General features: G+C 40.8%; 1 protein-coding gene across 5 annotated transcripts in view; it reads right to left on the bottom strand.

The window, feature by feature from the left end:
- Nucleotides 1-2,841: 2,841 nt before the first annotated feature.
- Nucleotides 2,842-13,962, bottom strand: part of CCDC68 (coiled-coil domain containing 68) — a 41,376-nt gene continuing 30,255 nt past the window's right edge. For all 5 annotated transcript variants that reach the window (XM_081150154.1, XM_081150153.1, XM_081150151.1 and 2 more), the window contains 4 exons: nucleotides 13,000-13,105; nucleotides 11,383-11,466; nucleotides 9,354-9,430; nucleotides 2,842-4,855 (listed from right to left, as the gene is read on the bottom strand). In XM_081150154.1, coding sequence (XP_081006280.1) covers nucleotides 4,798-4,855; nucleotides 9,354-9,430; nucleotides 11,383-11,466; nucleotides 13,000-13,105 — 325 coding nt within the window. In that variant the 3' untranslated portion in view covers nucleotides 2,842-4,797. The remainder of the gene's footprint in view (nucleotides 4,856-9,353; nucleotides 9,431-11,382; nucleotides 11,467-12,999; nucleotides 13,106-13,962) is intronic.

The raw sequence follows: 13,962 nt of genomic DNA, 5'->3' as shown, positions 1-13,962 counted from the left end.
ACAAGATGCTGAGGCAGGCCGTGGTGTGTCCCCTTGATCACAGCCTGGTGAAAGGGCCATTGTTCAGGGCAAATTCAAGACCACAACCATGCAGCTTCCTTAAATGTTCATTTACAAAGGCTGTCTTGTTTCCCAAGTTGCTCTCCCTCCATTACGTTACTTCAACAGGCATTGCCAAGGTACTGATGTGTTTTTAATTTAAAGATAAACAACTCTCCCTCTGCAAGCAAATAAATGCTTGACACCGTTTTCTCAGCCTTCTTCTGCGGTGGCAGTAATGCTGTTTCACGCAGGCGCAGTCTTTGCTCCTGCCTCATCTTAAGGTGAGAGAAGTCATTAGGGGCTTGTTTTTCCCATAGTTTTATGTGATTTTTAAATAGTCATAACGTGCCCCATATTGAGAGAAACATAGACCATCTCGACATTCACTGTCTGGACTGATAGGATTTTTTGTTTTTGTTTGTTTTTTTAAAGTGACAGAGTTTGCTAAACACTTAAGAAGGAGTTCTTTTAGATTTTATTTTATTTTTAAAATCTTCACCCGAAGACATGCTTAGAGGAAGGGAGAAAGAGAGGGGGACATCGAGTGGTTGCCTTCCATACACTCCCCCACTGGGGCTCAAACCCGAAACCCAGGTAAGTGTCCTGACGAAGAAGAATAGAGCTGGCGGCCTTTCGGGGCACTGGACAGCACTCAACTAACTAAGCCACTCCAGCCAGGCAGCATTTCTTGTTTTAAAACTCTTTACAAGGTATTATTATTATTCACCGTTCTTTATACCAAGGCATTTTTTATTTCTAATCTGGATTGCTACTTGCGGAGAAAGAACAGCTATAATAAGAGTGTATTGCCCTTCTGTTAGAAACTCATTTAGGTGACTTGCATTAGGTTAGGAAGCCAACACGTGAATTATATTTTGACTACGGCTATATTATAGGTACTAGAAACATTTTGTGAAAGTAATCAGATTTGTGAAATGATCGTATCTTTAGACCATTTTCGTAGCTCTCTGAGAAAGACTCGTCTTTAGCAAAAGGTTTAAAAACTAATCAGCAGCAAGGTTCACAACAGAAGACTTCAATCTGTCTGATTCATTCCCCAGAGGAATTTATATGATGAGCTCATTCACCCTCATGGAAAAAGTGAAACCGGAGGGGAGACTTGAGGCAGCTAGTTAAGTATTGGATTATGAATACGCAGAACCTTGCTCCCAAATACCAAGAGCAGTTTCTTATCAGTCCTCACGCGTAGGTCAAAACAGGGCTACTCAGCACATTAGGAAAAAACAGACTGAGGAGGGGTTTGGGATATGGGCTCCTAAAAGTCATTAGAATTCTGTTCAGAATTCAAAGAAGAGCTGGAGGAAAAACTAATCAAATAAAAGGAATGGTTTATAAAAAGGACATATGAAAGAATATGCTGCATGGAAAATGATTTAGACAATATTGGGACTTACTCTTTACCTGCCAGTCCAGCTTGCATCTTACCTTCTGGGCACACCTGGCCTGCCCATGGCCTGCCCACCCTGCAAAGTACATGAGCCTGTGCTCGCTCCTGCTGGGCCTCTCTTCCCCCACACACCAGCTCCTTCCGGCCACTTCCCTATCTTCCTTCCCATCCTTGCTTAAATGTTATCTTCAAAGAGAGAATTCCTTACTTTTTAATGCACCAGAAATGATACTTTATAACTTTCTAAATTCTTTTTTGCTTTTATTTTTCAATTACAGTTTACTTTTGATATTATTCTGTATTGGTTTCAGGCATACAGCATAGCAAGCGCCCTGTTGTTTAAAATGACTGTCCTATTGAAATGACCAATCTACAGTTACCATAGTTTCAAATATCACCTGATTAAAACCCCAGCCCCAGCCCTACACCCTTGGGAACTTGGGATCCCCGAGTCTGCTTTATTTTTTCTTATAGCCAGTGAGACAGCTGTAGCTCTATTGCTGGTTCCTCACCGCTGGATGTATTTCCAGGAAGGTGGAGGTGTTTTCCCTCTTCTCTGTTCCCGGCCACACACACCCCTCCCCTGTCCTCACTGCGTTGGCCCTGATGTCTAGAACAGTGCCTGGCAAATTGGGGGCACTCAATAAATATTTGTTGCAAAACTATGACAGAATCCTGTTTGAGAAATTGATTAGGTGGACTTTAGAATAATAGTGCTAACTTAAATTTAATGAAGTAAATATTCAAATATTTAAGTTATATAATTTATTGATTTTTGCAAAGACATATGCCCATGAAAACCTCACTGTTACCAACACATTGAACATTACGAAACCAACCATGGATGTTTAGGATAAATCCCAATTTTTCATATTTCTACTACATTTTAGACATGTAAGTATACACTCTAATAAAAACAAAGCAATTAAATATGATAATTTAAATCTTTATTGCAGCCTTAATATTTCTAATCACAAAATAAGGGAGGGAAAGGAAGAGAATTATAATGATATTAGTTGAGGGAACTTTCAGTTACTGGTGAATTGGATCCCTACTTTTATATTGATAAAGATGATATAATAATTAGCCAGTCTGAGGAGAGTTAAGGATTTTTGAGGTGAAGAAATATGAAAGAATTTTATAAGTATGTGTTCTTAATTTCATAATGCTTCTATTTTTTCAAATTTAGAGTGAAAACATAATGGATTACTTTTGCCTTTGATTTGGACCCAGCGAAAATTAGCAGAAAATTTCAGGGAGCTATCTAAATATTTATTTACTGATAAAATCAATTGATTATTAATTATATTATCATGAACAATCAAATAAAAACTAGTTATTATTTATGCATAATAATTTTAATTTTAAGAGAAATAAAAACAAAACTTCATAAACTATAACATTCGTTTCTTTATTGTAAGACATATAAGCAATTATTCAAAAGATATACTATATCAATAGTTTAAATATTTCTTAATGATAAATTGTAACATTATATGTAATCAAAGCAAAACCAAATTTCTTTTCATTTTCCACCTTCATGTACTCACTTCAAGGCCCACCTCAGACCTTCTTACCCAATATATTAATTAGTATAATTTTAAGTACAATTGTTTAGACTCCAACTGAAGTAGTGTCTTTCCTGTGTGGTACTACTTTTAGACCAATACATTTTTCCACTGTAATCATTTGTTTTGTGACTCAGAAATATTTATTTAAAAAAAATTTCAAATGATAAAAACTGAAATAATAAGGATATAGAAAATAATCCATATGTGACAAATAAATGCTGCTGCTGCTGCTACTAAAAAGATCCTTTTGTGTTTGAAGAGTTCAGATCTTTTTAGGCTTCCGAACATGTTCATTCTGATACTCAGGAGATTCCAAAGTGAACCCCAAGACCCCATGAGCAGATCCTATTTGTCTTATGTTCAACTGCACTTCCATCTTCAAAATTGAATAGAGTTAAACCAAAATCCAACCCAACAGTGTCCTTCCATTTTTGACTTTAGGATACATCATTCTAATGGAAACCATCCAGATGGTTAGCTCAGTTAGATGCGTTCGTTCACAAACCTCATATTTATTTCAACCCAGTGCGATGACTGAGAGAGAAGAGGGACCTACGTGATCTCGGAGTGAAAGGTGAGTTCCCCGACTGCACAGTGATGTGACGTTTCAAGGGTTACAGAACTCTGAAGAATTTATGAATACATTATGTCACCTCATATGTTCATACCTTTAAATATTTCCTAGATAATACTGATATTTCACATTCCACACTGAAAGGCTTTAAGCATCTTTCCTGAGAAAAGGTTTATAGTTATACACCAAAGAGGGTGATCAAAAGGCTTAAAGTAATTCACCCTTTAGGGTGACTAAAGTCTCCCATTATTCCTGATGTCAGTATGTTGCACGTCTACAAGTTAGAGTTAGGTTTCGATCACAAACTCCAGCTGTAGTGAATGCACCATCCACAGTTAAGCACGCCTTCATGCAAGCACTAGACACCATTCTAATTCATGAACGTGGATTCTTCCTGGCTGCCCAGCAGCCACTGTTCCTTTGAACTCATAATACAGACATCTTTATGGAGGTATGAGCTAACAAGCACTGTGTTCTAGTGTCCCATCCAATATTTTACTTAAATAACATAATGAATATTGAAAAGAAAATTAGCTACAGAAGCAGAGTCACAAAGCACATTCCCTTGTACTTATGTGTGGGTTACCTTTAGCAACCAATTTTCAATCCCAACTGAAGAAACCTGGCTTCCTCAGGTAAGGTGAGACAGCCAAGATTCTCAGTTTGGAGAATTAGCTAAAAAGAGTCTTCCCCTGCCCATAGATTCAGCAGCAAATAACTGTCCCACTAACGATGAGTCAGAAGATGAACTTATATCATGGTAAGATATTTTTTATTATCCAAAAGTCAACTTGAAAATATAACATTTATTCACACACATATACACACTTTCTTCTACTTACATAAATAAGAACGACTATCAAAAGTTAAACTTGACAACCTTAAATCATTCCCTTCAGCAAAAATCTGGAGAAAAGATTGATTTTTTTTTTTTAAACTTTAAAGCAGAATTCATCTTCCATCGTGGGAAAGCTCCTGGTTTCTTTACCCATTAAGTAAGTTTTGAAGGAAGAGTTCTTTCCCTCCAATATCTATTTGTTTGATTTTGTGGAATATCATCTTCTTGCAAAGCTACTGATGTATAATGAATTCCATTAAATATTGGCATTGAGCCATTTTAACATGCAAGTTTAGACTGTGTTTCAAAGAATAAATAAGACCCATGTAGTGATCTTTCTCATTCAGATCTTCAGCCAGCCAGCTCATTTCCGTAACCTAACCAACATGAAATAGGGGGTAGAGTCTTCAGTCTTCAATTCACTGTAGAAAAGACCACACAATCATCAAGATCAAGCACATTAACCTGTAATGATATAACTGCTGTCCTGCCACCATTACCATCTCCACTGCCCTATACACCAGCATCAGAACTAATTGCTTTAATCTAAGAGGTGGCAGTTAATCGATGGATTGTAATTCCTCATGAGACACAGGAGAATCACATTGTGGAAGCATTAAACTTATGTAGTGGTGGGGGGAGGGGGCAGTGAGAGTTAGAGCCTATGTCTGCCACTCCACTCAGTGAAGATATGCACCAGAGTGACCTGGAGATGGGAAACACATCCATTCTACCTCAGGACATTTCAATTCTATGGTTTTCTCAAAGCCTGACCTTCTGTCCTCATTGTGTGTTTTGTTGTTGTTGTCACTAATGACCTCTAATTTCCACTTCTAATGTTCAACCCATGAAGCATCTATATGTTCTAATGCCCAAGGGGGAAAAACCCAAAAGTTGTTTTTTGGTACTTACTGAGAGGTAGCATGGAAATATATAGGGTGTCCTCCCCCCCAAAAAAATATATACACAGTTTAACAGCTGATAGCTCAATTTTGAAAATGAAATGTATTTTAATAAACACTGCCTTTATAATTATTCAAAGTGTGTATATAATTGCTTTGTATAAATGGGGACACCCTATATTTTATGAGTGATTTAAGAGATTTGCCTAGATTAATATTTAAATGTATGTTTTTTCCCCCCTAGAGTTGTAATTCCACTGTATGGTGAATCCAGACTTACCAAACCATTCTACTACTTACATTTTCAAAGGAGCCAATTAATCATATTTCATTTTGCAAACATGAGATCTACCATTGAGATAGGGTATGTGGGGAAACAGTTGTAACTGGTAAGAGCTACAAGGACAATCACGGAGATAGTAAGACCAACCCCCAATGAATTGATGGCTGAGAACCTGCAGAAAAACAGCTAGATCCAACATGGAGACTAATTTCACCTTGCAGTAACCCCTAGCTTCATTGTGTGCTTATTGTAACACATTAGCATTCTAAAGGACACACCCGGGCTGCCATGATTGGACAAAGAAAAGCGATATAAGAACACCTGGCCAAAGGGGATCTTCTGAGAATGTTCCTGAATATTCTTCTCCCTTATTGAATTCCCTATCCCTCAATTAAGTGAGTCAATAAAAGAAGTAAATTGCACTAGGGAGGGGCTGCTCTGCCTATGGAGTAACATTCTCTCTGTTCCATTGCTTCACTAATAAACTCTCTTTCATTTTAAACTCTCTTCTGGCTCAAATTTGAATCCTTTCCTGCATGAAGCCAACAGTCCATAGCGGGCCCTGGGCCCTCGGGTTTCCAAAATCCTGGAACTCCTGCATTACCATCATATCATTAACTCAGCAATTTCTATCAAAAATCACAAAACAAAGGGCATATACAGTCCAGTCTCCCTATTTCATTTAGTAAATATTCCCATGTGACCTTTCCCAAGTTAGAAAAGAAAATAAATCTTTAAAACTGAAAGACCTTGCCCAGCTGGGCCCAGGTGACCTGAGTGGCTCAGACGTTGAGCGTTGACCTATGAACCAGGAGGTCAGCATTCGATTCAGACTTGATCCCCAGGAGGGGGTGTGCAGGAGGCAGCCCATCGACTCTTAGCACTGATGTTACTCTCTCTTTCTTCCTCTCTCTGAAATCATATTTAAAGAACCAAAAAACCAAAACTAAAAACTTTCAACTATTAATTAACTGCAGTTGCTGTAGAATTGGCCATAGAAGTCATTGTCTCCAACAGCTTTCACTTCTGGTATCTCCACTCTCATTACTGGAGTAGTTTCACTAAGGACACGACCAATTTCTGGCTGGCTCCATTCCTTCCAGGGTCAAAACAGTGGATGTTGGCCACAATGCCTCGCCACCCTGAGGGGAATGGTATCTGGTGTGGATGGAAAAGGGGCCGCATACTAAACCTGCCAAGCTCAGGGGAGGCCTACGTGGCAGGACTTACAAATTCAGAGACCTAAAGTAGCCACATAGGATGGTCTGAAATTAAAATTTCTTAACCAAAAGCAAGGCATGGCAGTTAGTCATTTCTTAGGCCAGTATCTTCCTTGACAAAGATCAGTCTTTACCTTAACCGAGTCTATCTATTGTCTTCTTGCATCTACAGTAACAAACCCTTGGAGTGTCAGAGCATCCCCTTCATCCAGACCCCTCAGGGCACAATCTCCCACCAGAGCACAAGACCCTGGAGCCCCTCCTTACTATCTTGTTCCCCAATACCAGCTCTATGTACTCTAAAGGTTAATTGTTAACTACCCTGTACCCACCAATGTAAAAGGATTGTTTCTGTTTCATTCTTCATCCAGTCTCAGAGATTTTCCCACTTTGCTTTTGCCCATCTCGCTAACCTACTACCACTGGATTTCATGTAACCCCCCTAAATCTCCTCCTTTGATTCTAATGTATAAAATAAGCTGCAAAACTGCCATTCTCTGCAACATTTTCCCAATCCATTGAGATTTTGCTTTCCAACAATTGTCATCAGTTTGGCTCAAATAAACTCATAAAAATTCTCTAAGGTTCGGAGGTTTCTTACGTCTACCCTGGTAAGGGAGAAAAAACTTCACCATCCTCTCCTCCCTCAGAAAGACATGTTTGCCTTTCTGTCCAAACTCTTCACCTGCCCCCTCTGAAGTGACTGCAGTAAAACTCACTATCAGGGACTAATTCAGACAGGCGAGGGGGTGTCCATTAGAGCTGAAAGTCTGTTATATAATAAAGTATGTTTTCCAAATGCGTATGTTAAAAAATTGACCAATTAGTTAGCTTACCTGTTTTTACTTATGTAGACATGCTTGTGTAATACAATTAAGTATGTATGAAAAGCTTAATTTCACAGAAAAGTTTTTTATATGTATTACTGTAATTTTTAAAATTTATACTGAATAGGTCTAGTAAATGCGTGCATTCACGGGTCACCAAGAGTAAACAGATGTGCACAGCTGGGGCCTGGCTTAGTGCCCTTGGGAACACGGGCCAGCCCTCTTTAAATCTGCTGCAGAAAGTCAAGCCACGTCACCACAAAACCAGTCACCACTCCTTGCTGTGTGATCACGTGCTAATCATTCTCCGAACATTGTTTACGCTGGGTGACTTGGATTTAAATACGTAGACAATAGTTGTAGATACGTAGTATTTATTTATGTCGGCAAAATTACTACAGTGTTTTTTCTAATATATGGCCTATTCACTAAACCTTGCTAAAAATAACAGTGAATTAATAACCAAAAAAATAACATGTTAATTTAATAAGCAAATCTTGGTTAAAAGCATCTTTAAATTAATAGGGTGTTAATTTTCACATATAACATATGGACTGGAAATTTTATCCATTAAATCCAAAGCCCTTAAATCAAAGTTTCCAAAATCGAGGGTTTACTGTACTTCTCTCTCCTTCTGAAATGTGGGCATTTCACTGCTGGGGCTCCTTTCTTTTCTTTATTAGAAGTTACAAGGCTAGTGGCCAAAAAGTTGAGACCATTTCATCTGGGTGCTCAAGGATTTTAGAAGACTTGGTTCGTATTGGTTTCCTCTCTGGGCTGTAATTACACATATCATTAGAGAGTGAAGCACTTATTGTAGGGAATTCTGAAGAGGGAGATACATTAGCCTGAATTCCTAGCCTGACGCTAATCACAGGGGCGATTCTCCAGCTCATGCAAGAGCCAGAGAGTTTCAGAAAATGGGCTTCTGCCCTGGGGGTAGCACACTGGGAAATTCAAAAACTGCTACAACAGGAAGTTTTTAATCACTTTTTAAATGATTCGTGTAATTACAGACTATGTTTTCTTTTAAGGGATAATTTCATAGAGTATTATGGAAATATGATTTGAGCCCAGAAGTTTTTTTTTTACAACTTGTCACTTTGGATTCTGTTAGCACTAAAAATCGACTTTGAAGATTTCAGCAATCATTTCCATTGCTTCAGTGAGTCGTTATCGGTGTTTGATTGGGTCATTATTAGGTATTGATAGAAGACACTCATTAGCAATGCAGGAAATAAAGTAAAATACTAGGAACTATTCCGACCTCTTTGATTTGAGGTACAGACATGGACATTTAAATGAATATAAGCAATTTATGATTAAAATACTCATCGATAGCACAGAACATGTGAGCAGTGGAGAAACAAGGACAAGAGAGGAGATGATCTGTTTCGTTTGGAGAAAGAGTTGAAGCCCAGATTGGGCCTGTTTTACAGCAAAGAAGGGGTAAGAGATATCTAAATGTATTAATTCATTTATTCGGGAAGCTTTCATGGGTTAGGCCTGAGGATTCAGTGGTAATTAACACAGTTCCTAGCCTTGAAGAACCCAGAGACAGACAGTAAACAAACGATTACATAAGATTAATACACTGGACCCTTCCTCCAGTGGGACGAGTGCCAACATTCATGAATGCTGACAAAGAGCGGTTGTGAAGGAAGGTGAGAGGAGGAGAGAGACCTTACCTTGTAGCGACGGCCTTAGATACCATTGTCCTAGGAGTTTCAGACCAAAGTGCCACCTTGGTTTTTAGTTCTTTATTCTAAAGTTGAAAAAAATGTGCAGAGATCACATAGCTAACACATTTATCAGACACATGCTTCATGCTCCTGATCCACCTACATCACTCCTTGCCCATAAGCTTGTTGTTCCTGTTGCTCTATCAGAACACAGAATGTAGCCAGTTGAGAGTCACTATTGTCTCTGAAATTACACACTCACTAGCTGTGTGACCTCATTCAGTTACTTAACCTCTCTGTGCCTCATTCCTTCATCTATGTAATAGATATAGTCATAGTCTCTTCACAGGTTCTGAAATGAGCTAAAAATATGTCAAAAACTCAGCTCAGTGCCTGGCACAGCTTTTTAAGACTTAAAGGCAGTTAGTTTTAAACTATATTTTCTTATTTTATTTGTTTATCCATATTTCCTAATTTGTATAGAATGAATGAATAGGTTAGCTATGTAAAAATAATATATGAAAAATATTTTATCAAGTACCATTTGCCAAAAGGCCACTAAGTAAGAAAAGCTGTGAGGAAATGCCTTTGAAGACATTTCTTAGCAGAAAGAGGCTCTCATGTGCCACGGATCACATCGTCTGAGGCCCTCAGAGGTACACTGGCCAGCCCTCACTGGGCACTTGAGTGGACACTAATTCTGAGCGAATTATTCCACAGTCCCCGCGTTTTCAGCTGTTCAGAGCTGTAAGCATTGTCTTTATCAAATGAACAGTCCCCATGAGACCTACAGAAGGTGAGAATCTAAGGAAAGCCTGAGGCTTGTAGAGTTCACCCTGCGGATAAAGAGAATGGTGGTTCTCCCGGAAGGTGGAAATGGCAGAACAGGGCAATGGCTACAAAACTCAAGATGTAAAAATACTGACAGCCTCTTTCTGTTACTATGATTTTTTTCTTCTGTTGTGGGGAAGCAGAAAGAACATGGCAGTGGGAGGAATGGCTTGGTGGCTGGGAGTGTGATCATGTGGCTCCTCTCTGGTCTGCCAGGGGAGGGGCGAAGCTCCAAACGATGATGAGGTTTGCAGTGGGAGTCAGAGCCTCTCTGCATCCACAGGACAGGACAGGACAGGACAGGACAGGACAGGACAGGACAGGACAGGACGGGACAGCAAGGAGGCACACAGCAAGCAGGAAGTCAAAATACTGGGGACTGAAGTAGAAAAGGCGACAGGTCTGGGCAGCCAATGACCAGCCACTTGACAAAGACAGAAGGGGTGGCCCTGAGCAGAAAGTCGAGCTGAGGCAGCTGTGGGGTCCTTGGGGTGCCCAGCCTCAGTGGGGCTTCCTGTAGGCAGGGGCACCCCAGCCCAGCATGGCAGTTGGAAGGCTAAACCAGGCTTTCCTAGCTAAGGGGAAGGGTTGGGCAGGCAGAAAAGCAGGTCTCATTATAGTAAATGATAAAGTCTTATGCTAAGTTCTAAGACACTGAAAAATAATAAAATGCTAAGAGGCTTCTTGAAGGGAGTGAGCCCTGAGGCAGAGCTTGGAAGCCACATGGAAATGGACAAAGGAGGAGAGGACACCTCAGGGCAGGACAGAAACAAAGCCTGGAGCCAGCAGACGGGCTGTCTCCTAGAGCGGCCTTGACCAGGCTTCTAGTTCCAGTCCACATCACCTGTCTCCCCAACACAGCAACTATTCTGGAAAATTTGCATGGACTTTTAACAATTACTTATTAATATGTAATGTTAATAATTTTATAATATCATCAAATATTTAATACTTGATACTTTAATAATGATTAAGAGCACCTCTCCCCAAGGCTATAATTTTTTATGCATAGAAGAAGCACATGCATACCCACCCACAGAAAGACACTCATATATACACACAGAGAAGCACATACACTCACACACGAACACTCAGGCACAGTCACACACAGCTACACACAGACATTTACACACAGGCTCTCAGAAACACTGAACACACACACAGTCACATTCACACTGAAATATACAACAGATCCCCTCCTTACCTGGGCTTCAAGTATGTTAACTTTTTCTTTCAGATTTTCAATTCTTTTATCTTGTTCTTTTAAGTTATTTTTTAAGCTTTCCATCTAAGAATTAGGAAACACAATTGGAAAAATCTTGTCAGACAACAGAGAATAGTTACATAAGTCAGAAATTGTGCAGGTTTCTGTGGTCAAATGATATTCATCCAGTAAAACAATTAAATCCCAAAGCATGAGGCGACTCAGCAGGCCAAAGAGAATAGCAGAATGAATTGGCTCCTGGGGACGAGGGCCTGCGGACAGTGCTGTTAACATTCCAGTCCTTGGGAAACCCGTTTATACCAAATTCAGCAGGAGTGCATCTGTGGAAAGCAGCACCGGCCCCCCTTTTATGTCTCAGCCACATAACGTTTTCATCCTGCGGATGCAGAGGCCAATGGACAAGGCAGAAGGCCGCTGGCTGGTGCAGGGGAGCAACCTGAGGCAGAGATCTGGCCCACCGGCGGCATGGTGAGGGGGGCCTGCTTTGCTTCAGGAGAAACCACCAGCCAAGAGGCAACGTGCAGCTGGGGGGGTGGATGATTTCAGAACGGTGCAGGGAGAGAGGAAACACGTGGCCTCTGAGGCCAACCCTGCCACTACCAGCTCTGTCGTTTAACCACCGGGGGCCTCAGTTTTCCCATCTGTAAAATGAGAACATGGGTCTGGCTCTAAAGTGCCTCGAGTCCATTCTCCTGGTGAGGTTCCAGCCAAGGGGCACAGAAGCTGCATTTATGTCAGGAAGGTATTTGAGTTGTTTAGAAAGACTCCTTTTGGGGACAAATATTAGGCAGTAAAGAAAATGAATGAAGACCTGATTCTAAGTCTAAAACAGGCCCCCCACCCAGCTCGATACATGTCTTGAAGTAAACAGTTTGAGTGTTCGATCCACCATCCCCCCGGCTGCCACTGCAATGAGCTCTGCTCTCTCGCTTGCCGGGATGTTCCCAGAGCAGAAGGGCCAGGCGACGCCCCTGTCCTAACGCTGCTCCTAAGGAAACTCATATGAAACTGATCAATTAGTCCTTCCTCAAGAAAAGGCTGAGTCCCCAAATCTACAAAGTCTTCTAAAGGACAGTGTACATTATCCAGCTCAGGACCCTTCAAAAAAATCACTGAACCATCTAAAGCAGCGATTTTCAACCTGTGTGCCCCAAGAATGTTAAAAACGTGAGATACCTGGCTATTTAGTCAGGGGCGCTGACCTCTTTTCCTTTAGATTGTCAAATAAAAAATACAGCCAACACAATAATAGCTGTCTGGTGTGAATGTATCAAAATTATACCTATTTTTATTTTGTCTGATTGGCAAAAAATATATTTTTTGGTGTGCCACAGAATTTTAATACTTAGTTTATGTGTGCCATCAGATGAAAAAGGTTGAGCATCGCCGATCTAAAGAGCAGTTAAACACAATTTCCCCAATATCTTCACTGAGGACATTCCAGATGTTGGCATACAGACAACAGCGTGTTGTGTGGGGATAAAAGGTCCGTGGGGAGCAGAATCTCGCTGCTTGGAAAGCCAGGCGAGCCGCCCGTGTTGGGGCTCCTCACTGTAAATCTGCCATCTACCCGAGAAACGTGCCAATTGACCTGACCTCCTGGATGACTCTGCGCAGGTTCTGGTGTTGGGAGTGGATCACAAACTGCAGGTGAGAGATCTGCTCCTGGAGAAGGGAAATCTCCCCCTGAAGAGCCTGGACACTGGAGATGCAAACGGAAAAAGAGAGTCAAGATTCGCTAACGCATCTTTGTTTTCACAGCTGTGCTGCCAGGTTCTCCTTACTCGCTACCCTGCGACTGGGCATCAAGTGAGTGAGACGCCTAGGGCCCTGACACAACACACACTGATGATAAACAGCCATAAAGCAGCCTCTGGTTAGCTCAGATATGAACTTAAATAAGAATATCAGTTCATGTCAAAAGCTCCTTTCTCGCCTGGCTGGTGTTGCTTAGTGGTTGAGCATCAACCTATGAACTTTGAGGTCACAGTTCAATTCCCGGTCAGGGCACATGCCTGGGTTTCGGGCTCTACGCCCAGTTGGGGGCATGCAGGAGGCAGTCAATCAATGACTCTCTCACCATTGATATTTCTATCTCTCTCTCTCTCTCCCTACCTCTCTCTGAAATTAATTTTAAACAACTTATTTTATTTATTTATAAAAAGCTCTTTTCTGGCCAACTGTGGCTCTCCTCCCACCAGCAGGTAGTTGAGCTGAGTTGTATTGAGCCAGGTGAAGCACCGGCATATCTCCTCTGTCTTGCCTATGGGCACCCACAAACCTAGCACCCATCAGAATGCACACATAATTAGAGGGGGATGGCAGGGTTAGAACATGGGGCCAGGAATAGAGACTTTACATATATATCAGAAACAAATTTCCAATGATAAAGAATTAGTTAGTATACACTGTGGATTGTCTGGGTTTGCCTTTTTATTATTTTGGCTTCCTATTTTTGGTAATTCTGCTACCTGTAAGTAAGGTAAAGGGAGGGGGGGGGAAGGAGGAAATTAAACTCCAGCTAATATTTTGAGTCTACAGCAACCATTGAAAAAAGAT

The sequence above is a fragment of the Miniopterus schreibersii genome (genome assembly GCF_964146895.1).
Source record: "Miniopterus schreibersii genome assembly, chromosome: 10".
Lineage (NCBI taxonomy): Eukaryota > Metazoa > Chordata > Mammalia > Chiroptera > Miniopteridae > Miniopterus > Miniopterus schreibersii.
Note: the sequence above shows the minus strand (reverse complement) of the source record. Positions and strands in the feature narration are given on the sequence as shown.